The 25,167-nt window shown below is 41.4% G+C and overlaps 2 protein-coding genes across 5 annotated transcripts in view; one reads left to right on the forward strand and one right to left on the reverse strand.

The window, feature by feature from the left end:
• The first annotated feature begins 2,169 nt into the window (after positions 1-2,169).
• CASP6 (caspase 6) lies at positions 2,170-12,009 on the forward strand. Of its 2 annotated transcripts, none has more exons than XM_005515219.4 (8): positions 2,170-2,379; positions 3,954-3,995; positions 4,725-4,767; positions 6,749-6,895; positions 7,330-7,406; positions 7,859-8,034; positions 9,770-9,926; positions 10,517-12,009. In XM_005515219.4, exons 1-8 carry the CDS (start codon positions 2,349-2,351, stop codon positions 10,753-10,755), a joined length of 912 nt encoding a protein of 303 aa, XP_005515276.1. In that variant the 5' UTR covers positions 2,170-2,348; the 3' UTR covers positions 10,756-12,009. The 2 variants fall into 2 exon arrangements, with proteins under 2 accessions (XP_005515276.1, XP_021138759.1); XM_021283084.2 differs by having other exon boundaries at positions 2,261-2,383.
• A 488-nt stretch (positions 12,010-12,497) lies between these two features.
• Positions 12,498-25,167, reverse strand: part of MCUB (mitochondrial calcium uniporter dominant negative subunit beta) — a 42,208-nt gene continuing 29,538 nt past the window's right edge. For 2 of the 3 annotated variants that reach the window (XM_065062329.1, XM_021283086.2), the window contains exons 2-8: positions 21,818-21,896; positions 20,476-20,646; positions 16,486-16,590; positions 16,113-16,273; positions 15,081-15,284; positions 13,583-13,699; positions 12,498-12,701 (exon numbers count right to left, since the gene is read on the reverse strand). In XM_065062329.1, coding sequence (XP_064918401.1) covers positions 12,624-12,701; positions 13,583-13,699; positions 15,081-15,284; positions 16,113-16,273; positions 16,486-16,590; positions 20,476-20,646; positions 21,818-21,896 — 915 coding nt within the window. In that variant the 3' untranslated portion in view covers positions 12,498-12,623. The remainder of the gene's footprint in view (positions 12,702-13,582; positions 13,700-15,080; positions 15,285-16,112; positions 16,274-16,485; positions 16,591-20,475; positions 20,647-21,817; positions 21,897-25,167) is intronic. The other variant, XM_065062328.1, reaches the window with a different exon arrangement.

The following is a 25,167-nucleotide window of genomic DNA, read 5'->3' on the forward strand; positions in this document are numbered from 1 at the left end:
AGGAGTCTGCTGGATAAGAGTCTAAATGTTTCATAGCAGAAGATGCTAAACTCTTATATAATGTCTAACTCAAGTATACACAGACAATTTAAATAACGATTTTATCTTGATCTAGCTGCCTACTGGCAGTCTAAGGATAACAAGTCCAAACAAGCAAAGGAAACAAATACCCATACCTCCTTTAACCAAAAGGGAAACATGTTCTCTAAAAGATTTAGTCATGCAAGAAACCTGTGTAAAAACAGGCCAAACAGACTGAGTAAAAATACCAGCCTAAATCCACTTCCTTTTGTGATTGTAGCAGGCATCTCTTAAGAGCGTATTCACACCTAAGTTTATCCCAAAGCCTACCTAGAAATAGACCACATAGGAAATTCAGATCCATCCATGGCACAAACTTGCAAAGCTCTTACACAGAAGGATGTTTCTTGTCCTTGGCTTTGGTTTAGAAGCCACTGTATCTTACGCTCTCACTCAGTGACCAGTAAGTGCTGCATAATGGAAAGGTTGGGAACATCGTCGTTTGTTATGATACCTCAGCACTCTCCTCCATACCTTGGCACTCTCCTCACGGTTCTACAATCATCAAAGAGAACTGATGCAATAACAGAACAAAGTTGCAAAATTACCTATATCCAGACCTCTCAAGGGTTTATATGTGGGTGCCCAAATGAAAAAAATTATTTGAGTAACAGCAACCTTACAGCAAAGACAACAGCATGTGCCTTTAGGGCGACTTCTAGCACAGTATTGAAAAATTTCAATTTAATAAACGCAGTAGCTTTTCACCTTGTTTCAGGATGATGCCTTTGTATACAATTCAGTTAATGCAATACGGTGACTAAAGCACGTATCACAGGAATACAGATAGCGCATGGCAAAGGTAAAAAGCAATACCGAGGTTCTTTAACACATCATCCTTCAGTTTTCGGGGCTGAGACTGCACCTCGGCAGCAGCCCAGGCGCTCTCCCGAGTGGGGAGCTGCCACACCACGCCACGGGCATTGTAACATGTTGACAGAAAGAACCTTATTACTTGTTAATAATTTAAATACACCTTGAGGCAGGTTGTGAGATGACAGGAGTAAGTCACAATCCACCTTCCTTCCTTCCCCTTTGTGCCCTGGCGCTCCTTCCAGCACTGGGCTGCCAGGGGATTTGGTTTTTGGGGGGCTGATGCTGGGCATCATCCCTTCGCCCTGCATTTCGGAGAGGGGCGAGGGTGCTGGGAACTCAGCAGGATTAAGCCCTTCACCTCATGCAATCCTATGACTCCGATGGAGCCCACACACAGATTTGTTCTGTAACACATAACAAACAACTTCATTTTACTTGAAGGAAGGGAGATGAGCACTTTGAACAAATGAGGCACTAAATCAGAGCAGCCAACTGCTTTATGCCAAGATCTATTTATAATCTTTCATATTTCCAGCTCTTCCTCCTCATCTATCTATCCATGTCACTCTCTCTGTATATATTTCTTACTTGAAACTCTTTCCGTCTACCTGTCTGTTAATCTACTTATTTTGATGGCTGTCATCAGAATAGCATCTATTATGGTGTTTTAACTATGTTCACAGAATCACAGAATGTCAGGGGTTGGAAGGGACCTCGAAAGCTCATCCAGTGCAATCCCCCCATGGAGCAGGAACACCCAGATGAGGTTACACAGGAAGATGTCCAGGCGGGTTGGAATGTCTGCACAGAAGGAGACTCCACAACCCCCCCAGGCAGCCCATTCCAGGGTTCTGTTACCCTCACTGTGAAGAAGTTTCTTCTCAAATTTAAGTGGAACATCCTGTGTTCCAGTTTGAGCCCATTACCCCTTGTCTTACCACTGATTGTCACCGAGAAGAGCCTGGCTCCATCCTTGTAACACTCACCCTTTACATATTTATAACCATTAATGAGGTCACTCCTCAGTCTCCTCCAAGCTATAGATCCCCAGCTCCCTCAGCCTTCATCATCTTCGTTGCCCTTGCGCTGGACTCTCTCCAGCAGTTCCTTGTTCTTCTGGAATTGATGTTGGCAAAGGACACATTGCAATTCCCTTGATGAAATTACAGTTGCATGGAAATCAGGCCCTAGTTTAGCTCGACAGAAATCAAGGGAAAACAGCAGCTGGGCGGCAGGTTTTACTGTTCAGCGGTCAGAGCCCGGAGCTGGGATTTAAGTGCTGCAGGGAGAGCGCCGGGGCCGCCGCTGAGGTGCCGCCGCTTCAGGGCGGTGAACGCCCTACCCCCGAGGGGGTGGCTGGGCCGGGCGAAGGGGCGGGCCGGCCCGGGAAGGCGAGGCACGCTCGGTACTGCCCAGCACAGCACGGAGGGGGGTTGTCTCTGTCCGCGGTCATGTCGGGCTCGGAGCAGCAGCGCTCGGCAGGTAGGTAGGTGGGTCGGTAATGGCGGCCGCGCGGTCGGAGGGGGCGGCGGTTGTTGGCCCCCGACCACAGTGGCTTCGGCGCGGCCTGCGGCGGGCACGGTGCCGATCGCCCCGCGGGCTGTGGGAGAGGGGCCTCGGCGGAGCCCCCCATGGCTGGGGGAGCGCTGCCCGGAGGTCGTTCGTGGCCAGCGGGCCCTGTCCTTCCCTTCAGGGGAGGAATGGGAGAGGGAAAAAGCGGCCGGCGGGAAGAAGGGCGGCAGCCAAGGCGGAAGCAGATTCGCGTGTAAACCCCAGCGGGGAAAGGGCGGTGTTGGCAGCACAGAAAGAGGAGAACGCACCCTAGAGAGCTGGGGTTCAGGTGCCCGGGAAGAACGGTGATGAGTAACAGGAGGAGAAAGAGAAGAGGGGAGAGGAGAGAAGGGAAGAGGAGGAAAGAGAAGAGAGGAGAAAAGAGATGAGAGAAGAGAGAAGAGGAGAAAAGAGAAGAGCAGAGCAGCACAAACTCTGTGGGTTTGTCCTGACGGTCCTGTTATGCTTACATGTATCTTTTATGCCATTTAGTTACTGGTATTTTCTAAGTGCTGTGTCCTTTGGACCAAGTGATAGACCCAGTTGAGATTAAAATATATCAGATCTCAGCATAATCCAGTGTATACCTGATTACTTTTTACCTTTGGAACAATCCATCTTCATGAGATTTAAGACAAAGAAGTAGTCTCGAGTGCAATCCGTTTTTAGAACACGCCTGTGTAAGACAAACAAAGCTTTTCATAAATCATAATTTAAGTACTGTTTACTTGAATGAAACTGTAATATGACAGTGGCAATGAAAAGCTAATGACTGGGAAATGGCTAAAACAGGATTAAAAGAACAGGAAAACCATCCTTCCCTAGATTCCTTTGGCCCAAGAATTCTGTTCTTCCTGTAGCCACATGACAACATTTTCTGTCTAAAAGTTTGAGGACTTTGTTTTTATGGTCCGTTGCTTTTTAGGGGGGTGGATTATCACCTTTTCCCCCTTCAGTTGAGGCAAAACCATCAGCCAGATCTCAGGTACACAAGCAAAAATACAGTGTAAATGTAAATATACAGATGCACTTTTAAAGATCTCTAGCTTCCTATTATCTACAGAGTTACGGGACAGATGTTTTCACTCTGTTCTATCCATACTCATTTTTCAGCATTTTGTTGTTAGTCTCACTTACGTGTTGTGTTTCAGATTTTTGTGCATTCAGGTAATTCTAAGACTCAACACCTGAAGGCATGATTGATATTTGCCAGTGGGAAGATTACATGTAAATACTAACACCTAGAAGCACGTGTCTTCCTTTGAGCCACCCCCTCCTGTGCTATGGTGTTCAACATAAAAGCTTCTGAAGCCAAGTCTAGATTTCTGCAAGTTTACTTTAATGGCTTTATGAACTTTTCTCCTCTATGGGTACATAGCTGTTAAGTTTGTTTTGCAAAAGGCTTTAACCAGATGTGAAAAACAGATGTGAAATGGTCATATCATATATACAAAGTAGTTTGTAAAATATATGTATAAGTTACCTGTCTTCTTTTCTAATTGCAGGTGACGTCCAGGTGGATAGCAGACCTATATTAACCACCACAGGTACAGTATAGTTTTCATAATGTGGTAGTTAGTGTCCACCAGTACTAGTAGGAGCTGTGATTTTATAGCCCATTGAGATGTTTATATGACAGGAATAAATATATTGGCCAAACCATCTGCAAGGCTTTAGTTCTGCGTGCTCCCAAGATGTGCATGTTCCCACAATGTTACCTTTATATGCATTCTTTTACTGGAGATATTTATGTCTGTATAGTTTAGCAGAAGAAAAGGTCTAAGTCTTGCATCTCCTCAGTTGTTATTAGCTATACATATTGCTACACTACCTACTATGACTGATATGCTGCATCCAGCCTCAAAAAGAAGTCTCAGCTTTGCATTTGCAGCATTACTGAAAAGAAACACCAGTGTATTTTTAGATTATGTAAAATCATAATGATTGAGTTAGAGACTGTTTAAATAAATACAGCCAGCTAGTTAGTTAAACAAAATCATGATCTCTGAGTATGTCTATATAGATACAGATCCACAGACACATGTAAAATATGTGTCTTGACCACGTAAAATTCAGACTGTTGGAGTGAAAACTTTAAGTACAGGCTTCAAAAGCTGTGGTTGCAGACAAATGTTAAAGAAGCTGTTTAACTGCATGCCTGCTTACCTGATGTGTGAATGAGCTCTTGGTTCATATGAACAGCTAAACTTGAAGGCTGGATGCACAAGTTCAAATTGTTTCTTTTTAATGAATGAACTTTTTGATTTCTCCAACAGATGGAAATCAGAACATCACGGAAGTAGATGCACTTGATATAAGGTAAACTTCTGATGGTAATAATAGAGAGATGGCCCATGGCACTGAGGTCGGTGAAGGGATTTCCAATTTTTGTTAAGAACGTGACCGGATTATTTAACTCAACTCCACCCACTTACAGAACACATTTCTAGTTTTAGCTATACCAGGTGTAGAACCACCCTTCTTATCACAAAGGCATGCAGAAGAGACTCTTAGGAGTGGACTCCTTCTGTGTTAGGCAATGTGCAGAGACTGGCAAAAATACCATCACAATCTAAGGAACAATTGGGCAGACTAAGTGACAGAGTGTAGCACACCAATCTCTTCCTTTAGGAGTGAAGAAACCACGGCATAGTGATTCCGTGAATTTTCCTACTCCACTTTACAATGTCATCCAGCCCTGGAAAAGCTAAACTACCTGCCTGATAACTTCCTTTGCCTTACCCACTCAGTGAACACAGGTGAGCAGAAGAAGAACTATTTAAGGAACCATCCTTTAATGGTCATTCACAGGATCCAGGGACCCAACTATCCAAAAACCTTACCAGCCCTACATCTAGCTGAATCCCAAGGAAGACAAATTACTAAAATCTGAATAAACTCTGTTAGTGGCACAGGTGAATTATCATTCATAATTACAGGGCTAAAGTTTATCATCTTTGCATTTTACTGTGTTAAGTAACTCAAATTGGGGAGAGTGTGATAAAGCACTTCACTTTTCTTTTCTTACTGGTTATCCAGCCATTGTAATGGAAATCCTCAAATTCTGAATAGTCATAGAGAATTCCTGTTCCCCGTTTGAATTCTTATGCAGACATTACCAAAAGATGCTTTATTAAGGGGCTGTTAATAATAAACTGAAGAAGCAGAAATAGTTATGGGTAAGTTGGGTCATTTTGTAGTGAAACAAAAGCATTTGGCTGATGAAACGGTGTTCTTTAAGTAACATTTGCAGGTAAATATTCTAAGCAGTTTCCACCAATTGCACCAGAACTGAACATTCCATAGCAGGAAAGAGCCAGCAACATGCCAAAAATGACAGCTCTGACTAGAGCCAGGCCTAGGGCAGCGTGACCTGGACTGTCACTCTGTACATCTATAGCACTGGCTATGTCTATTGCCAGGGCTGTTGCCAGAAACATTTCAGTTTCTATTCCCTGCACTGATACCTCTCCATGCCAACATTTGGAAATGTCCTTTTGGATCCAAGGTTACAGTCCATAGCACGCTATCACAGACTTCTATGTTGTGTTTTGCTCATAAAACAATGAAGTTGCTGAATGCTGCTTCATACGTTTGGTGCCGTGACGTGATAGTTTAAAGTACTCTACTTAGAGGCTGTGTTGGTCATTTGTTATGTCCTTCAGAACAACACTGTCTTTCAGCTTTGGGATTTTGTTGGCTGGTTGCTAAAAACTTAGATGAACAGTTGTATTGTCACAGCTTTCATTTTGTTAGGTTAAGTAATACAAATTTTTCTCCTTTTGCAAGATGCACTGTGCATACCACCTTATCACCTGTTAATAGTCTATTGCTTATGATACAGCACTAGGTTTGGTTAGAAAAACTTAAAGCAAATGTCAGACAGCTACAGTTCTAAATAAGTATATATGCACTATCTAATAATGTTAAAATAATATTTAGCTAAACACATAACCTGGAAATTAGAGCCAAGTCTAATGTCCAGTTATATACCTTATTAATGAGACAAGACAAAATACAAATACATTGTAGAGAAACTGTTCAACCTACCTGATAGAGCCTAGTATGGACCCAACGCTTGTTTCTACTGAATTGCTTAACATGCCCAAGCTTTTCAAGAAGATGTAGCGATTTAGACTCCGCCTAAAATATTGCACATTCTGAGGTCTTGTCTTCTGAAATTAGATCCTCAAAGTCTCTGGTCAGTTAAAAACTCTCAGCTACCAGGAATATAGGAAGGCAATTGAATTAGCTGTTAACTCATTTATCAAGAATGTTTTCTGTCTCTCTCTGGTAACAGACAAACACTTGATCCTGCAGAGGAATACAAAATGAACCATCAAAGAAGAGGAGTTGCATTAATCTTCAATCACGAGCGCTTTTTTTGGCATTTAATGCTGCCAGACAGACGTGGGACTCTTGCAGACAGAAACAATCTGGAACGCAGGTAAGAAACTTGGTTTCTCTACTCAAGCTTAAAAAGCTAAACTTCCATGGTCAAATAAACAGTTACCTAAACCTTACATTTAAGTATAGAACAAAAGCTTTTGCAGATATAAGCACCTATGCAACCTTGGCAAAGAAAGCCATAATAAGAAAAGGTTTGAGGCACATTCCTTTGAGTCACAGAAGCTGCTGGCACAAGTCCTGTGATTTAAATGTGTCCACACCACTCTTAGGACAAACTCTTTGAAGTAACTTTAGGTATTACACCTGCACTTGACATCAATTTGAGTTGAAAATGAAGTTTAGTAGGTTTTTGCATAAATAATGCATAAATATAAATACTCATTCACTCATAGGGAAATAAACTGAGTTGGTAGCAACTGACACGTAATTTGAGCAAGATTTGTTACTAATACTGATGTGCTTTAACAACAGGTTGACAGACCTTGGATTTGAAGTCAGAGTTCATGATAATCTGAAAGCAGATGATGTGCTGCAGAAAATTCATGAAGGTAGGAAGCTATATATTGGTTATGTCTAACTAGCTGTAGCAGAATTTCCAGGTATCTTTTCTTCCATTTTGTCTGTTCATCTAACTTAAAATAGTTCTTGTGCACAAGGGAGTTTTTTAATTTAATGACGTACAGGGTTAGATTTCATATTATTTTATTGCAATGTAAGTGAAGCTTCTGTGGAGAGAGCTAATGAAGTCACTAAGAGCTGAGAGAAAGTACCTGCAGCTGGGAGAAAGTTAATAACATTATTCTGTTTACTTGTAGTGGTCCTTATCTTCAGCCATGTTGAATCACTGAACCTTCAAATCTCTGCAGTATAACACTATCTGAAAATACATTTAATTTGAAAAATAACTGACTGGAGATTACATTATATGATACAAATATATAATGTTTTTAAAAGCTGAAGATCACTCTTTAGTCATCTAAACACCACTTGACTATTTCAGCCTCTAAGGACGACCACAGCAATGCTGACTGCTTTGTTTGTGTGTTCCTGAGTCACGGGGAGAACGATCACGTTTATGCGTTTGATGCCCCAATCAAAATTGAGACAATCACAGACATGTTCAGAGGAGACAAGTGCCAGAGTCTGATAGGAAAACCGAAGATATTTATCATTCAGGTAAGACATCTGTTTCTGAATTCAGTGGAGTGAACACTGATCTATGCTTTCTTTTAATACAGAAGTCAGTTTTCCTTATACAGTCTTGCCAAGAGGGAAAGTTTTTGCATCTTTAGGAAAGAAGGCACGGAAAACTGTTCCTTCAAGGCATTTAAGACAAGGATTCTTTTTTTAAAAAACCCTTATGTACACCAGTGTTAATTATTCTAGCTGTATTTAATATGAAGTAATTAAGCCCATGTCAGATTGACTGTCAGTGTATATTTAATGGCAGACAGTACCACTTTTCTTGAGAAAGCTGTGTACAGCATCAGCTCAGTTCCCGCTGTTCACACCGCACAGGCCTGGGCTGGGCTGAAGAGGCCATCAAACCTCCTTCCCTTCACTGTTTCCTTCCAGGCAAGTCCCTTTACTTGATCCTTACAGAAGTTGTTTTTTGTGTGTTTGGGGTTTTTTTTTTTTTGGTGGGTGTTGTGTTTGGTTGGTTTTAGTGTTGATATTTTGTTTGTTTGCTTATTTTTGTTTTGCTTTGTTTCTTTTTTGTCCACAACCAATATTTTGCATCTCTGTAGAACTTAATCAATTTAAGGTTTTATCATCTTAGAAATACTGCTTGTGCTAAGGGGTCAAATAAAGCCCATATATAACCTCCTGTTTCATTCCGTGGTTCACAGGATAAATGCAAGTTGGAAGGGATCGCAGGAGGTCTCTGGTCCAGCCTCCTGTTCCAAGCAGAGTCATTTATAGGGTCAAGCCAGGTTACACAGGGCTTTATGCCATCTTTATCCAGATTACAATTAGCAAACCTAAATGAGAACCTGGCCTTCAGTGATTGTTAATTGTAGTAGTTTATAGTAAGAATTACCTTCTCTTCAAATGAAAGCTTCCTTAGGCACAAGGCTGCAGCACATTGTTAATTCATCGTTCATTAGGACTCGTTCAACTTTGATTATTCTTTTTACCAGGCAGCAAAGATGGAAAAATATTTACATATTTCAATTTTAAGTTATAAGTAGTAGTTAGAAACATTTATAACATGTACTCAACAAAAAACAAATTAACTTAGTTCAGCTGATCAGTTGAGTTCTTTTATGGCACAATTGTTACACCATTTACTTTTGGAAATCAGAGGAAACAGCAAGAGTGGAACTTCATCACTGTAAATTAAAGATTTTTCATGTTTCTCTCTTTAGCGATAGTTCTTAAGTAATGCTTCTTACCTATTTTGTATCTTTGAGAGTGCGTTCTTACCTTCTTATCCTCCATGTATAGCTTTTCTGCAACACTGACAATACTGGGCTCACTTCTTGGCTTCCCATTAAAAATACCCTCCCTCAACTAACACATTTGAGATTGAACTATGAGCCGAAGTGTAAGAGCATATAATGATGGATGTGCTTCAGAGAATTTATTCAACGCTACCTTGCCAACATGTCTGAGGGAAGCGATTCTTCCTCTCTACTCAGCACTGGTGAGGCTGCATCACAAGTACTGTGTCCAGTTCTGCGTTCCCCACTACAGGACAGATATGGACTTAACTGCAGCGAGTCCTGCAAAGGGACTTTGTCACCAATATTTTAATTGATAGAGAAGTAAATGGGTCATTTTGAATCCAGACTCATGGTAATGTGGAACACCTACATGAACATAAGTCCTCTTTGGTTAGTGTCAGAAGTATATGAACATAGATAAGCTTGGCAGAGGTTGACAATGTAACGGTATTTCTCACCAACAGGCATGTCGAGGTGATAAACATGATGATCCAGTTATTGTTCCGGATTCAACAGATGGTAGTGATGAATCTACTGCCAATGAGACTGAAGTGGATGCAGCTTGTGCCTATACCCTGCCTGCTGGTGCAGATTTTATCATGTGCTACTCTGTGGCGCAAGGTAAGTTCTAATATTTTACATCTGATGACTGATACTTCACTGTAACAACCTTGAACACTTCTTCATTTTGCAGTCAAAATAACGTGTACAGTTCCATGTCATCTGTTTTGCATGTCAGATAAGTGACATATTGTCTGGGAAAGAGCCTCACATGTTAAGGAAAAAGTGAAAATAAACTATCAAGGATGTAGTTAATTTGCCAAGCAGAAACATTCTCATCAATGTTGCTGACAGCAAGCATACCCCTCTTTTCCAGGACTGTAGGATTCTGGTGGCTTATAAATTTCCCTGCACTGCATGTTTGTCCTCCCCAGTCCTTCATGTATCTTGTCCTCAGTCTTGTAATGTGCAGATACGGTCCTGTAGACTCCCAGTCCCTGAACTGTGCTGCTCTTGGCTGAGCACTGTAAGGGATCTCAAAGCCATTTCCCATTTACAATTGCCAGTGAAATTACATAATGGCAAAGTAAGATTTATACCCATCAGTCATCCCTTATGGATGCAGCTAGCAAGCAGTAACTCATGAATATTTTTTAGGTAGCATCACTGTTTACATTTGGATATAATTTTATGTTCCTGTTCTACAACAGGTTACTTTTCTCATCGTGAAACTATAAATGGCTCTTGGTACATTCAAGATCTGTGCGAGGCCCTCAGGAAGCACGGCTCTTCCTTGGAGTTCACAGAACTTCTTACTGTCGTTAACAGGAAAGTATCTTGTCGCAAAGTGGATAACTGCAAAGACATTAGAGCTATAGGGAAAAAACAGATTCCTTGTTTTGCCTCAATGTTAACGAAAAAATTGTATTTTCATCCCAAATCTAAGTAGATTGTTACTTAACAATGACCATTAACTAATAACCACTGCAGAAATGAAAAACACACCCTCTTAATTCAGGAGGCTGATGTTCTACAAGATTGTTTGCAAAAACACTGGGATCAAATGTAATCATTTGTATACACAATAGTTTTAAAATCTTAAAGCAATTTTAAAGCTCGTATTACAGCTCTGTTCATCTCAGGGAATTTGGGAAGCTGACTGTACAAAACTATTAAGAGGTGCTCAGATTTTATTGAAATTGATAGTCTACTCTCTACTTTTTTTTTCTTCAAAGTTTTTTGCCTGATTGCTATCTAAGTATGGCATATCTAACTATTTCCAAAACATTTCAAATGTTGCATTAGATGAGTTTTTCTTGCTCCAAGAGCAGAGTTTACAGGGAGTAGATAGGGAATTTTTTAAGTCTCTGGACAGCAGTATCTACCTTCCAATTTTTGTGGGGTTATTGAGCTTTTTAGACATTTTTTTTATTTTCTCTCAACACTAAAAAGGAACTTAATTCCTTGAATACAGTTGTAGCATTAATATAGATAAAGACCTTCTTCTTGCTTGCACATCATTTACGTTTGGGGCACAACTGAAGCTTGCTGGTGCTTTGCATCCTCAGGAGAAAACCAAGCGGTTGCGAAATAAATGAGACCACGCACAGCTTGCTGAGCGTGACTTTGGGAAGCTCACCTTGTACACATCTGTAAAGCTAAAGCAAATTATTTCAGGGTTCCAGGCTCACTAAACAACTGCTGGACATCTCCAGGCAGCTCTGAAAAATACAACATAGGCAAAGCTTCATACTTGAGGCCTTGGTGTTGGATCGGGCACTTCCTCCCCTTGGCCCCCATGGAGATGAGCCATTCACAATCACTGTGTTCATGAAAGTGACAGTGCTTCTGTCACCACAGGACTTTTCACCATAGGATTGTTACTACTGCAGCATCAGTAATTTCCATTATACTTACTAGAAGCAAATATTTCTCTTATTATTTTTTACATTATCAGTGCATATGCTTAACTCTGGGGGACACTGGAGAACTCGAGCTGAGAAAAGTGTCTTAATCCACCTTCCTGGGTATAAAATTTACTGGCTTTGTTCTAGTAAAGTCTTTCTATGTACTATGTTCTTAGTCATAGCTTTTAAATATTACTATGGATACGTTAAAGCTTTGTATAAATCATGTACGTTTGGATGTTTTGATAAATTCTTTCAATAAAATACAACAGTGAAATAAATGATTTTATAGTAAATGAGTTTGGTATGTCTCTCTTTTCCAGCAAAATTTACTGAAAAAGCTTAATTGTGATGCAAGCCTAACCTCCAACAACTGTGTTACACCAGCAGAGTCGATGCACAGAGCTAGGGAAAAGGAAACAGTAATTTCAGGAAAATAAATCCTGAATACTCAATGCAGAAGTTAATTATTCTGTGAGGTACTGCTGTGCTATAGGAACTGGTACTGAAAAGACAGCCCTTGTTCTATAAAACACCCCTGTCATTCTACCAGCAGGCAGAACGCCTCCATTTTAATCATGGGATTTGACAAATACCTTGCAGAACTTTGCTTCAGCAGCTTCATTATAGGGTTAAGAAAAAAAGAAACACAAACAAAAAACCCAACAAACCAATCAAACACACCAAAAAACCCCCACAAACAGAACCAAACACAACAACAAACAAATAAAAACTAAACCATAACAAACCCACTCCCACAAACCCAAACCATCAAGTGACCAAACAATTTTTATAGATATTTATTGCAACTTTCAAAACTATAGTGGTCCAAAATATCCAGTTTCTATAGAGTAACTAAATACACGTTATCAGCTTTGAAAGGGCAATTTCAATATATACAAAACCAAAGTCAGTCCTTGTCACTGATTTCCTGGATGGGAAGCCTCAGGTGCAGAGGCTGGCGCAGACGCTTCAGGGATTCTTCTGCCTGCCAGGGCAAGAAAGAGTGAGAATTCATCCTTCTGCAGCCTCCGTTTTCTCCTCTTTCACACATCCACTACCTTTCCTTTCTCAGAAGGCATTGCTCTTACACAAGAAACCAAACTGATCCATGGAGGATGCTGAACATTCATGGACCTGCTCAGGTCATTCAGCCCATCTCTGGAGAGAAGCGTGTGCTCCGCCAATCCACCACTCGCCCTTATGCCAAATGTGGCTCATGAAACAATACCCTGAACCACCGGTCTTGAATTAAAATTAGGGGTCGTTTCAGCTTTCTTTTATAAGACATTGAACACAGGGGCTGGTGATGGGATGGGGGAGTAAGACCTGAGGGGTGAGAGATCTGCTACATTTTTTCATGAAGATCACAAAGCTGCTCCTAGGTGCTTCCAGCACCTTTTCCATCCAGTCACACACATTCTGTAAATCTAAGCCTTGTACCTAAGGAATAGGATTAAGGTGTCAAATGCTGAACTCTGCAAGACAGTCTCCTTCCAAGGAAAGGGGAGATTGTGTTACCATAGCAGTGCAGCAAACATACTGTCTCCAAAAGCTATGCAGTTATTCCATTAAAATGGCCAAAAGTGCAACATAGTAGAGTATGCAAAAAAAAGGACATGTAAGGCTGATAAACTGACTTTAAAAATAAATTAAATTCATGAAAGTCTCCTTTTCTGATGATCTGCTAAAGTAGTTTATGTCAGTGGCAGACACTGATCATTTGAACAGCTTAAAGTGGCTGATAAGCAATGCACCATATTGAATGTAACTAGCAAACCCTGAGGTCAGTTTTCTGTTAGCTGGGAGTTTACTAAAAAAGCCTTAACCCAAAGGATGCTTCATTATTTAAGGATTATATTCAAATACCTCTGCTAGGTCTTCTTTGAGCTTGTTATATCGTTCCACATTAAAATGCTGCTTTTTGGACTTCTGATAGAAGTAATGGAGAAACTGCCTGTCTGTAGCATCAGGGTAAATGTAGTCCTGGTGAAGAAAGCAGGGAACATATTTGGGGTTAGCAAGAAAACTGGGTAGAGGTCAGAAGATTATATGTACAAATGAGTTTTCAATAGAAATTCAGCCATTTTCAGGAAGATTTATCTAGTTCCACACACATATATGTTCTGTTAAGAGGCTACATATGAAGTTATGCCCTTTACAGGTCATAGGGGATGTTTAGACACATGGCAGGAATCATTTCTATCACATCTAAAGGAATTTTCAGTCATCATAAAGACATAGTGTGATCTTCATGACTGGAGCCATCTGAGTCCACAGACACTACTTCAAGGAGTCTGAGAAAGTTCAGCTACTGTTTCTCAAAAGACTTATTTGAAAGTCTCAAGCAAAGGTGCCAGCAGCTGTTCAAAAAAGCCAACTAGTAATCTCTCTATTTACTCATATACAAAAGGTAGGAATGCCTTAGCCATTCTTCAAAATCAGTGAGGAGTATAAGTCACATTTGGAGCCAGCTGTTCATAAAAACAGACACATCTCCCCTTGTCACTACCGGAATCTGACATCTCACGAGGTCTATAGATACATCGGTATTATGGAAGGAAACGCTGATTACTCTTCCGTATACCTCCGTAACAAAAAGATTTTTGCATCGCAGAAAGTTTGACATCAGGATGTTCACTTTGGGAGTAAAGTACTGAGCTAAAAAAAGGAAAAAGAATCATTCCTCAGAGTCTTATAGGATTCCAGGACAAGTCTGTATTGTGCAGCTCAATTAAGACCTATTTTTTTTGTTACTCAGCAAACTTTTTTCTTCTAAACAATGCCTGTTTCCTGCCACATTTCAGCTGTCCTAGATTTACCTCTGTTCATTCAAAGTCATGGAAAAGCAGTCTCATTGTGAAGAACAAAGCAATAACATTCTTTCAGGCACTAAATTAGGTACATTTCAGTAATGCAACTGCCACGTTTCCCAACAGTTTGGCACCCTGCGCTGTTTATACATAAACTCCAGCAAATAAAACTACTGGGCAGTGATTCATTTCCTGGCCCACAGTGAGGCAGCGTTTCCAAACTGGCACAGCACTACTAGTTGTTCTCCCTTTACAGCAATGAGCAAAAACCTAAAATAAGAGACTTCTTTCATTGCTTTTTATTCTGTAGCTTATGAAATCTTGCAGATAGTAGTTATGCTCAGCAGCTGGTCTGCAGTTCATGTTTAACAGTATCTGGCTTGACTTGTGTAACCTGATGTTCGTATTCAGCCCCATTAGGGATCAAAGAAGTCCCTGTCGGATGACAAGGCTACTTACTGAATTGTATTTTCATCAGAGCCCAAACATCGTGATTGTCAGAGTCAGTTCTCCTCCTCTACAATACTCCAGACATTTACAAAACGAGGACTTACCCGTTTGGTAAGAACAAAGTAGGCGTAGAAAGCCATGGCACTCCCATAAGTGACAAAGTACGTGACCGGCTCCATGATGTCCCAGGAGTAGACCCACCAAGTGAGCCATGCCAGCGCTCCTCCTTGTGTTGACATCAGAGCTAAGCCCACCCACAGAAGCCTGGAGGTCTTTGCATCTGCACTGTCCGTGATTCTGGCTTTCATCTAAGGAAAAGAAAAAAGAGAAACCTGTTCAAGCAAACATGAGTGAAACTGATGAGCAGCTCCTCAACTATGTTTTCTCCTGCTGGGCTACATAATTTTTCAGGATCTTTCACTGACTCCTCTTACCAGCTTACCCTGTGGAGAAAGAAAAGGACTGAAACCCAAAGGCAACCAGATCTGGCTGTTGTGCCCCAAGAAACCCTGATTTTCATCTCCTCTTCCCACTACCAGGGATTTATGTCTACCAGGACTTCCATTTACCATTCAAGGCAGCTCTGGTTAACGTTGAGGTTGGACCTCACAAAGCACATCTGAAGCCAAGAAAAAGTCTGTCCACTCCGTCAGGCTCTTTCTGGCTTCCTCCCGTCATGCTGGGTTAGCTTAGCCTGCCCTAGAGTAACATTCATACCTTCCCTTCTCGGATTATGGCAACCATTAGCCCAAACAATCTGCCTTGTTGATACAGAAAACCCTGGCCTAAGCCACAGATTATTGCTACCTCACTATGGGTTATTTGTGTAATGGGTATTCAGAACTCATAGAGCAACACGTGACTAAATGGACTTTCAAGCCCAATACTAGCAAAGCTGAGACTTGCTCATGACAGCTTTCTCTAAATGTTGTGCTTTGTGCATGTGCGTAACAGGAGGGAAAAAGAACTGAATCGAAAAGAATATGAATTATATTTGAACTGACCCTGTGTACATAACATACAAACCAGACACACCATAGCCATCCACGCTGATATTTTTCTATTACTGGAGTCACTCTGGATAAAAGGAAATGCTTTTGAGTATTTAAATAAAGAAAATGACACCACTTTCCAACCTGTTCAAGAGGCAGCAGCTCTTCTTTCAGATGATCCAGTTTCTGCAGCAATTCTCTCTCTTTCCTAATCTGGTGTTCTTCTAAATGTAGAGCCACAAACAGTCTGTGAACCAAGGATTTGATATCTTCCATTTCAGTAGCATGCTCACTACTCAGCTTATCTGAAAAGAAAACATTTGTCATATAAAATATTTCAAGAAACCACCTTTACTCATTCTCTCCCCACCTCCAGCGCCCAAAAGCAGGACCATCCGATGGTTTAAGAAAAAAAAGATAAATTCCCTTCCCCAGACAGCTTCCAGGTTTCTGAGACTTCCCATGCACTTCACTAGGCGAACTGAAATAATCAAGAGTTATTAAGTGACACTCTTACCTTTTACAGGAGGCGACACACTGTATGCTGTGTTGTTGATAACGAGTTTAAAGTCATTCATCAGTAAGACCTCCATCAAGGTTGCATCAGAGACCTTGCTACCATCTGCAGAAGAAAGATTTAAGCTCTAAATCATTTATCATAAGGAATCTTATACATCAGCTGATATCCCTATGGAAAAAATCTAGGGTTCTTTATTAATAAAGTTTGGTAGGAAACTGCACTTTTAGTAAACGTGGTAACTGATACTAAACAGTAAGGAGGAACACATCAATGCAGAGTCTGTGCCTGAACGCTTTCTCTAGCAGTGTCATTTGGACTTGCCAACACTGTGAGCAGACTTGCATCTTGTGTTATGATCATGGCAAGAACTGGCCTATTGGGAAGGGGAGGGCAGAAGAAAAAGAAGTCTTGCACAAAACAGAAACAAATTGCTACATAAAAATCTGCATTTTTGTCTCTCCATCCTCACACAAGTTTGCATCTTCACTAGGTCGAGGGGTTTAGGGGAAATTAAAAGAATTTCAAAGACCTCATCTTCAGTTATAGATTAATGTTTAAAAACAAGTTCCTCTGATCAAAAGGAGCAATTCTGGCTAGTAGTGGTGTTCAGATTTTTACTAATGGTACTTGAATCACTCTGTTTCGACATCAGTTGTGACTGGCAGAAGTAGACAGCTAGACTGTCCAGTACAAGGCAGACCAGGAACTGCAGAGGCATTAGTCCAAAAAGCTCTGAAGAAACCTTTTGTACCTTTTTTTTGTTTTAATTAAAGCAAAAAATAATCCCATGCATGCTGTCCCACCAGCAACATTGAGAATAGGATGAGGAAAAAAGATCATATCTGTTTTCATTTACTTAAAATCAGGGGCAAGAGGGTAACTGTGACATTCAATCAAAGCTGGTTGTAGAAGATTTTATCCTGATTTTATATTTGTTCTTTCTTTTCAGTCCCTCTTTTAACATTTTTCTTTGCCAAAGGCCCTTTCACCCAACAGGCAGTGTCTGTGTCTACATTCCTTAGACAAGATTTGCCCCTGGTAGATGAACCACAGCTTCAATACATGAGAAGACTCTCATCCAAAAGCATGGACACACTGCAGTCCTTCCCAGGACACTCTCAACACAAGCTCAGCACTCTGGTGGCATTTCTGAATTCTTGAGCAACAGGAGAAATAGCTGCACCCAAATGAGAAATGGATCCCTTCCTATTTTACATTCAGTACACAAAGGCACGTGTAACCTAAGGCCGCTGATGAAATTTAAGGGATCTGTTTTGTCCCATCTCTGGTTTTTGTTTCCCTGTTTAATGGGGCCTGAAGTTTGTAAATAACCTCTTTTCTTTAGTGTATTACTACTCTTCCTGCCTGACAGCTTTCATATCTCCTCTTCATTTCACTGTCCAGCACACCCCACTGCAGCCAGGAGCCAAAGGAACACGTCACATCCTGCAGGGAGCTGAAGACACCGAAAATGAGCTCCCAGAGTCATTAGCAGCAATGTGTCATGGTGGATTCCCTGGAGCTCTCACCGGCCAAAGTCCAGCAGATCCCAGAGTCACCCAGTAAAACCAGGGGGTTCAGGTGACACAAGACCCCCCAGGAACCCCTGGCACCACACATCACTGCAGCTGGACATCACTGTGGTACAGGGGGGGGTCAAAAGCCACGGAGCAGCTGTTTGACCCGGTCTTCATTTCCAACACATAAAAAGGGGCGTCCATCCGCCAAGGGGTGGGCAGCAGCAGCAAACAGCAGCTTTACTCCTGAGAATAACAATGATCAGGCTACAAAATATGAAGATTTTTGTATGTAAATATTTGTCACAGCATCCCGGGCTCCTCCATCTGTCCCCACTACACAAAGGCACCATAGATAACCCCATACATGTGATTATTTACTCGCTGGAACTCTGTTCTCAGGCTGAGACGACCCAACTCCGCCAGCTAACACAGCACTCTGTGTGGGTGGCAAAGCAAACCTGGAAGGCTACCACTTCCAATCCACTCCATTAGTATTTAATTTTCTTTTTTTATTTTTTTTTTTAATAGTGTAATAGGACATCGAAGCTCATTTGCATGTAAATTATTAAGGCGACATTTATGAAGTGACCTTTAAGCAAAAGATGCTTCTCAAAAGAAGTGCTGGACGGGGTCTTTGTTCTGGATGTCATACAACACCAATTTATTAACCTTTTAGAAAATTCCCCAGAGGCTTTCAGCAAAAGGCTACTTTCCTTCCTATACCAAAGCACAGGAGTTCAAATGTGGACCAAGGGCCATTTTTTGTCTACAGATGTTTTGCAGGAAAATCAAATCTATAGAAAATGAAAGGGAGTTGTCATACACAGCACTAATCCTTTCATTTAATAGCTAAATGACGCAGAAGAAGAGTCTGCACTAATTCAAGGCTTCATCATTTTTCTTTAATAATAAATGTTTAAATTCAACTCTCAGTATTTGACCGATAGTTTCTCTTCACAGTATCAGTTTCCTAATAAATTAAACATCCTAGCTGTTCTTTACCATTACGATTGCCTGGCACCTGAAAAATATAAAGCAGAGAACTGTAACAGTCAGTGTTTTAATCAAAGCAGACAGTGTTTCTATTCCAAAGTCGGGGTGGGGTGTGTTAAACAGATGAGACAAATGAGGTGAAACCAGCCCAAATTCCTTTCCACTTCGGAATCTGCTTCCCAGCCCTGCCAAAAATGACGGATTTGTAGGTTTCTAACAGAAATTATCTTGTGCTTCCCAATGTCTCTGCACAGAGAGCAGCACCCAGGGGTTAACTGTTGGCTGGCACAGGCCTCACCCATGTAAGGAATCCTTTCTAGTGAAAACTTGAATGTTAAGGGGAAGGACACCTTCTGGCAACAATGACTTGGCACAGTGCCTTCTGAACATGCCACAGTCTTTGACAAAATCATCTTTTTCAACAGAATTTTTTACCTTTGCTACCTGGCAGACACAGTATAAATAAATAATTCAATAAACCAAACAAACCCAAGAACACCGTAATTCATTTTTATACAAAGCTCATGCACACACTGGGATCCACACAGATCACACCTCCATTGCCCTAGGCGATATAAATATATTTCTCTATGGGGTGTTTTCCTGGTTTACTAAATGCGCTTTTAAAGGCAACTAAAGCAGCCTCTCCTAGATCTGTGCATTTCTGATCTTCTAGGAGCATCAATCTATTTTTGGTGCCTATAAGAGTCCCTGCAGCCCTCTGCAATATTAACCGGGAAGAAAGGGAACATTATGAATGAACCCAGTTATGACAGAGAGAAGAAACAGAACATATGAACACATGAAAACAGCAATCAGAACCTGAGAAATTACCTGAAGGTTTGGGAAAATGAGATAACAGTACGCTACAAGAAGAAAGACAACATCGATGCGAACATTATCAGTACAGCTTTTTCCTTTCAGATCAAGAGTCCCCAAGAACTATAAGCTGAATAAATTAAACATCCACAACACCTCAAAAACCTGCCCCTTATCATTGCATACATTATCTCATTGCTTAATTCTTTGTAAGTTTTACATATGAATTTAAGTTTGTAGTAAGGCAAACAGATTCTTCCAGCTCCAGGTAACACAGAACAACTGGCAGACATGACATTCAAGAGCCCAACTGGTTGTCTTTAAGAATGATCATAGAGGACAAGGAAAGAAAAAGGCATCAATCAAACCAGAAGAGAGACACTTATTTAAAGAGAGCATTACGAAGAGAAGGTCCCTGAAAAAGATCTTAGAGGACACTACAGGGATGGTAACAGTAATATGCCCAATTCCTCAATCAGCCTTTCCAAGAGGACTCAAATCTGAAACACCAATAAACCCAGAAGCATTCAAGAGCTACTCCAATAGCAACGATGCTAAACCTGGTGGTGGACTGAACTCGTGCTGCAGAAGAGAAATACAGCCCATTTGAAAAATAATGTATTTATTTTTTAGGAACAACAGAAATGCAAGATACCTGTTGCAAAGACTTCTGCCCTCTCGATTCCTTTATCTTCTCTCTGCACACCCTGCAGGAATGCCCCTACGGTGGTGAGCATTGGCTTAACAGTGAACCGACAGCGCTCACTTCTTGTGGGCAGCGTAAGAGTTATCACAGGAAGACCATGTCTGTAATTAATAGTTACTTCTGCGAGGGGAAGGGAAAAAAAAAGGGAAAAAGTCGTTTTGTAAGTTGTAGTTTAATTTTAAAACACAGGATGAATAAAGAAAACCACACAATACATTCTAGATTTAATGAAGATAGTACATCTACTTCCGGGACATATGTATGTATGTATATCTATCTATCTATCTATCTATCACAGAATCACATAGAACCATAGAATGTCAGCGACTGGAAGGGACCTCAAAAGCTCATCCAGTGCAATCCCCCCACCGGAGCAGGAACACCCAGATGAGGTTACACAGGAAGGTGTCCAGGTGGGTTGGAATGTCTCCAGAGAAGGAGACTCCACAACCCCCCTGGGCAGCCTGGTCCAGTGTTTGTCACCCTCACTGAGAAGAAATTTCTTCTCAAATTTAAGTGGAACCTCTTGTGTTCCAGTTTGTATCCATTGCCCCTTGTCCTATCATTGGTTGTCACTGAGAAGAGCCTGGCTCCATCCTCGTGACACTCACCTTTTCTATATCTGTAAACATTAATGAGGTCACCCCTCAGTCTCCTCTTCTCCAAGCTCCAGAGACCCATCTCCCTCAGCCTTTCCTCACACGGGAGATGCTCCACTCCATCATCTTTGTTGCCCTGCGCTGGACTCTCTCCAGCAGTTCCCTGTCCTGCTGGAACTGAGGGTCCAGAACTGGACACAATATTCCAGGTGTGGTCTCACCAGGCAGAGTAGAGGGGCAGAAGAACCTCTCTGACCTACTGACCACCCCCCTTCTAATACACCCCAGGTACCATTGGTCTTCCTGGCCACAAGGGCACAGTGCTGGCTCATGGTCACCCTGCTGTCCACCAGGACCCCCAGGTCCCTTTCCCCTACACTGCTCTCTAATAGGTCATTCCCCAGCTTATACGGGAACCTGGGGTTGTTCCTGCCCAGATGTAAGACTCTACACTTGCCCTTGTTATATTTCATTAAATTTGTTCTATTTAATTAAATTTTTCCCTGCCCAACTCTCCAGCCTGTCCAGGTCTTGCTGGATGGCAGCACAGCCTTCTGGCATGTCAGCCACTCCTCCCAGTATGTTATGTTATGTATATAACATGCAACTAATGTCACCTCGCCCTTCTCCCACAAAACAGATGAAAAGGTGGCTGGCTTTGGTGGGAGGGGCAGCCCGCTGGGCACACTTACCGTCAGACGGCACCAAGGTGCTGGGAGGTGCTGCTCCTTCCAGGCCCCCGCAAGCTCCGGCGTGTCCCCCCAGCCACACCTGCAGCAGGGACACAGGGAGCTGGCTTTAGGAAGGTTAGCACACAAGATTCACCTGCTCAAAAGCAGTGACCAGCCTCTTGGGGTGACCCACTTCTGTGTGATCTGACAGCAGAGGTGTCCGTCTGAAGAAGAACCCCCTCGCTTCACAATCTCTGTGTAAAAGACAGAACCATCCTCATAGGAAGCACAAACATTGCCAAAGGTATTAAGGTATTATTGCCCATGGTCGAACTTTCTGTCTGGCGTGGTTTAAATAACTCAAGGAAAAAGCAGAAGGGGAAGGAAAGAAGGGGAGAAACATGCAATGTTTCTCAAGTGCTTCATGCAATTCTTACAATAAGCCCTCTTCTCTACCCCAAAAAATAGCTGCTTGCAAGATGTCTACATCGTGATGCCTGAAGGCAGAAGCGTTCTGCAGCAGTACAGTCTCCTCAGTGTAACTTGAAACAGCAGGCGTGGTTTCAGCAAAGTCTTTTCCTGCTGAATCATAAACAGCCTGGCACTCCTAATCTCAAATAGAATATGTGACTGAGGTCCTTCCCCTTTGCTTCATAATTACATGCCATATACCAAAAGTGAACTATGGACATTCACGGTGTTAAAAGACAATAACAACAATGCAGCTTACCAAAGCATGGAAGATTTTTTTATTTTAATTTTTAAAAATATGAATGGCTGTTTCAACTCCAGCAGAGATGCTGCTGCAACTAATAGTACAACCAGCTTCTGGCACCACATTGAAGGAGGTGCACCCAGATGCAGTAAGTATCCCCTACACCCTGGGACAGATGGTTTTGAACCGGCACGTTTGTCCCTTCCAGCGACACCATAAGAATGACCAAGATGCTTCAACACAGCCATATCAAAACAGAGAAGACAAACTGCTCTGATTAGACCCGTGCATGTAAAGTGGTCCAGCCGCACTGTGGAAGATGTGACTACCCTGACACAAAAGTCTTCTGCTTCTAGAGCTAGTCCCCCTGCACCAGCAGGGGAACAATTTTATTGCAGTGACTCCCACCAAGCAGGCATTACTGCCATAAACTAAGTGTAACAGGCAGAAATAGGAAGAGAAATACATCCCTAGCTAAGCTGGCTACAAAAATTGTGTGTGGGCTGGACATGGGGTTTGAAATATGATAGCTGGGGGAAGTGGAAAATTGAGGTGGGGAGAGATGCCAAGGGCTGATTTTCCCTCTGGAAAGGTTTATAGCTCATCTTTCTGAAGGCCACAACATTTCAGAGTCTGCAAGTTAATCTCCTTTGACAAGGCAGGACAGGGAAGCTATAACTGCAAGAGGCCTCTGGCCATTCAGTATGCCAAGCACTGCCCACCACCTTCATGAGATCTACTTGTTTTCAAAGAATCACAAGCTTGACTCTTTGGATATGAATCTGATATTAAGTTAAATAATTAATCTGCAAAATTAATCCATGTGTTTCAAAGATGCTCACCCTGCCCTAGCTTTCTACCTGGAACAATCCCTCTTCAGGATTTAAAGAAAATAAATCATTCTGGGAGTTTCCAACACTGACGAAATTGTGTATTGCAATCTTCAGGCATCAAGGGAGGTCAGAAACCTAGACTGAATAGCAAAATACCTTAAACACAAGAGAGTTGTTTAAAAAAAGGTAGATCCTAGGAGTGCGGGAATGCCAAAGGGCAGCCAGAGCTTGGACAAGTGCAGAACTTGGTTGTTCCTCCAGCAGAGCAAGAGACTTTCCTGGGAGCTGCACAGGACACACAGCCCAGCTCACCAGTTCTCACCCCAGCTACGGGGGCACCTGCACCCACCAAACATTTTGTACAAAACGTACAGCCCAGCAGCAGGGAGACGACATTCAACACAGGATCTGGTTTTCCACCAGAGACCCTGAAACACTCAGTAGCCCTGAATCTAACAGCAACAATCATATGACACATCACATCCTATAGAACAAACTCGCAGCATGTAATATTCTCTCAAGAACACTCTACAAAGCTAATCAAAGGAGTTTAAGATTGTAATTGCCATTACAAGTTAATACTGAAAAGTCTTTTAACGTAGCTCTTCATTTGATAGTTCTGACAAAGTACTTTCTGGATATATTAAAAATGTCTTGTACTGGCTTATAAAAGCAATGCACCATCTCAAAGATTCAAGTTCTGGGAAAACCTGCAGATAAAATTTATATTTAATTTTGAATATTTAAGATAAGACTAATGTTTCCACTTACATTAAAACCACTACTACAAGAACAAAAAATGTAGGCTTTGAAGACTTGGAGAAGAGGGATATATTTAAGGAACTAATCTTTTATGGACACTTAGTACATAACTTTTTAATCAATATCCAGATATCTTTCATCCAACATGCCCCAGGCACTGACCTGCACCCAGCCCGTATTTGAGGGTAACTTAATTTCTTTTTGAATTTGGGTATCTACTTGACTTATGGAGGAAACACTGCATTCAACAACCAATACATCTAAATGTTTTAATATATTAGTATGTCTTAAGTTAAAATATTGTATGAAATTCTATTTATTGAAATAAGATCTTTAAGGTGCTTTATTCCATTTTTCTTTAGACTTTGACATTCATGATCCACTGAAAGAATCTATATAGTGAAGCTTTTAAACATTTTTTTTTAGATAGGCTATTAGTGCAGCCTACTCATTAAGATCACCTGCAAAAAATATGTGTAGTAAAGTAAAAGCCACTGAGCCATAGCGTTGAAGTGAGTTCCAAATAATGAACTCTTTCTATATAAGCTCTAGGTAGGTTGGTTGGGAAGCATGAAGGGCTGAGTTAACTTTCTCCCTATGTATTTTGACTACTTAAGGCACAGGGTGATAACTGTGATAAAAATAATCCAATATATTCCATTAAAAAATACCAGTTGGTATAGAAAACACAAATCCAGTTTTAAAAGTACTCCCTCTCCTAAGGGTACCTCCTGTCTCCAACAGCGGAGGAGTTGCCACTGTTCAAGTCAGAGTGGAAATTTCAATGATCCGATTTATGGTGCAGCTTTAGGGACTAATGTAGCAGCATAACTGAGCTGGAAAACTAAGCAGCCAGACAGGGGGGGTGGGAAAGACAGGAATAGCAATTCTGCATTTTTCTCTTTTGAGAGTGGCAAACCACTGAACCTGTACATTGCCTTTTCTGGAGTTAACCATTCCAAATAAGCAATCTCTTATGACTGTTGCTGCAAACTTAAGCTCAAATTTATGTGTGACAGTTACGCGTAAGAAATTGGTATCATCATCTGTACATGGAAAAG

This window comes from Columba livia, chromosome 4 (assembly GCF_036013475.1).
Source record: "Columba livia isolate bColLiv1 breed racing homer chromosome 4, bColLiv1.pat.W.v2, whole genome shotgun sequence".
NCBI lineage: Eukaryota > Metazoa > Chordata > Aves > Columbiformes > Columbidae > Columba > Columba livia.

What these genes read in the sequence shown, in the direction of transcription:
- CASP6 (XM_005515219.4), top strand. Translation starts at nt 2,349, where the DNA reads ATGTCGGGCTCGGAGCAGCAGCGCTCGGCAG. An exon ending in GGAGCAGCAGCGCTCGGCAG is followed by an intron (nt 2,380 to 3,953) that starts GTAGGTAGGTGG and finishes TTCTAATTGCAG; the next exon opens with GTGACGTCCAGGTGGATAGC. An exon ending in AGAAACAATCTGGAACGCAG is followed by an intron (nt 6,896 to 7,329) that starts GTAAGAAACTTG and finishes CTTTAACAACAG; the next exon opens with GTTGACAGACCTTGGATTTG.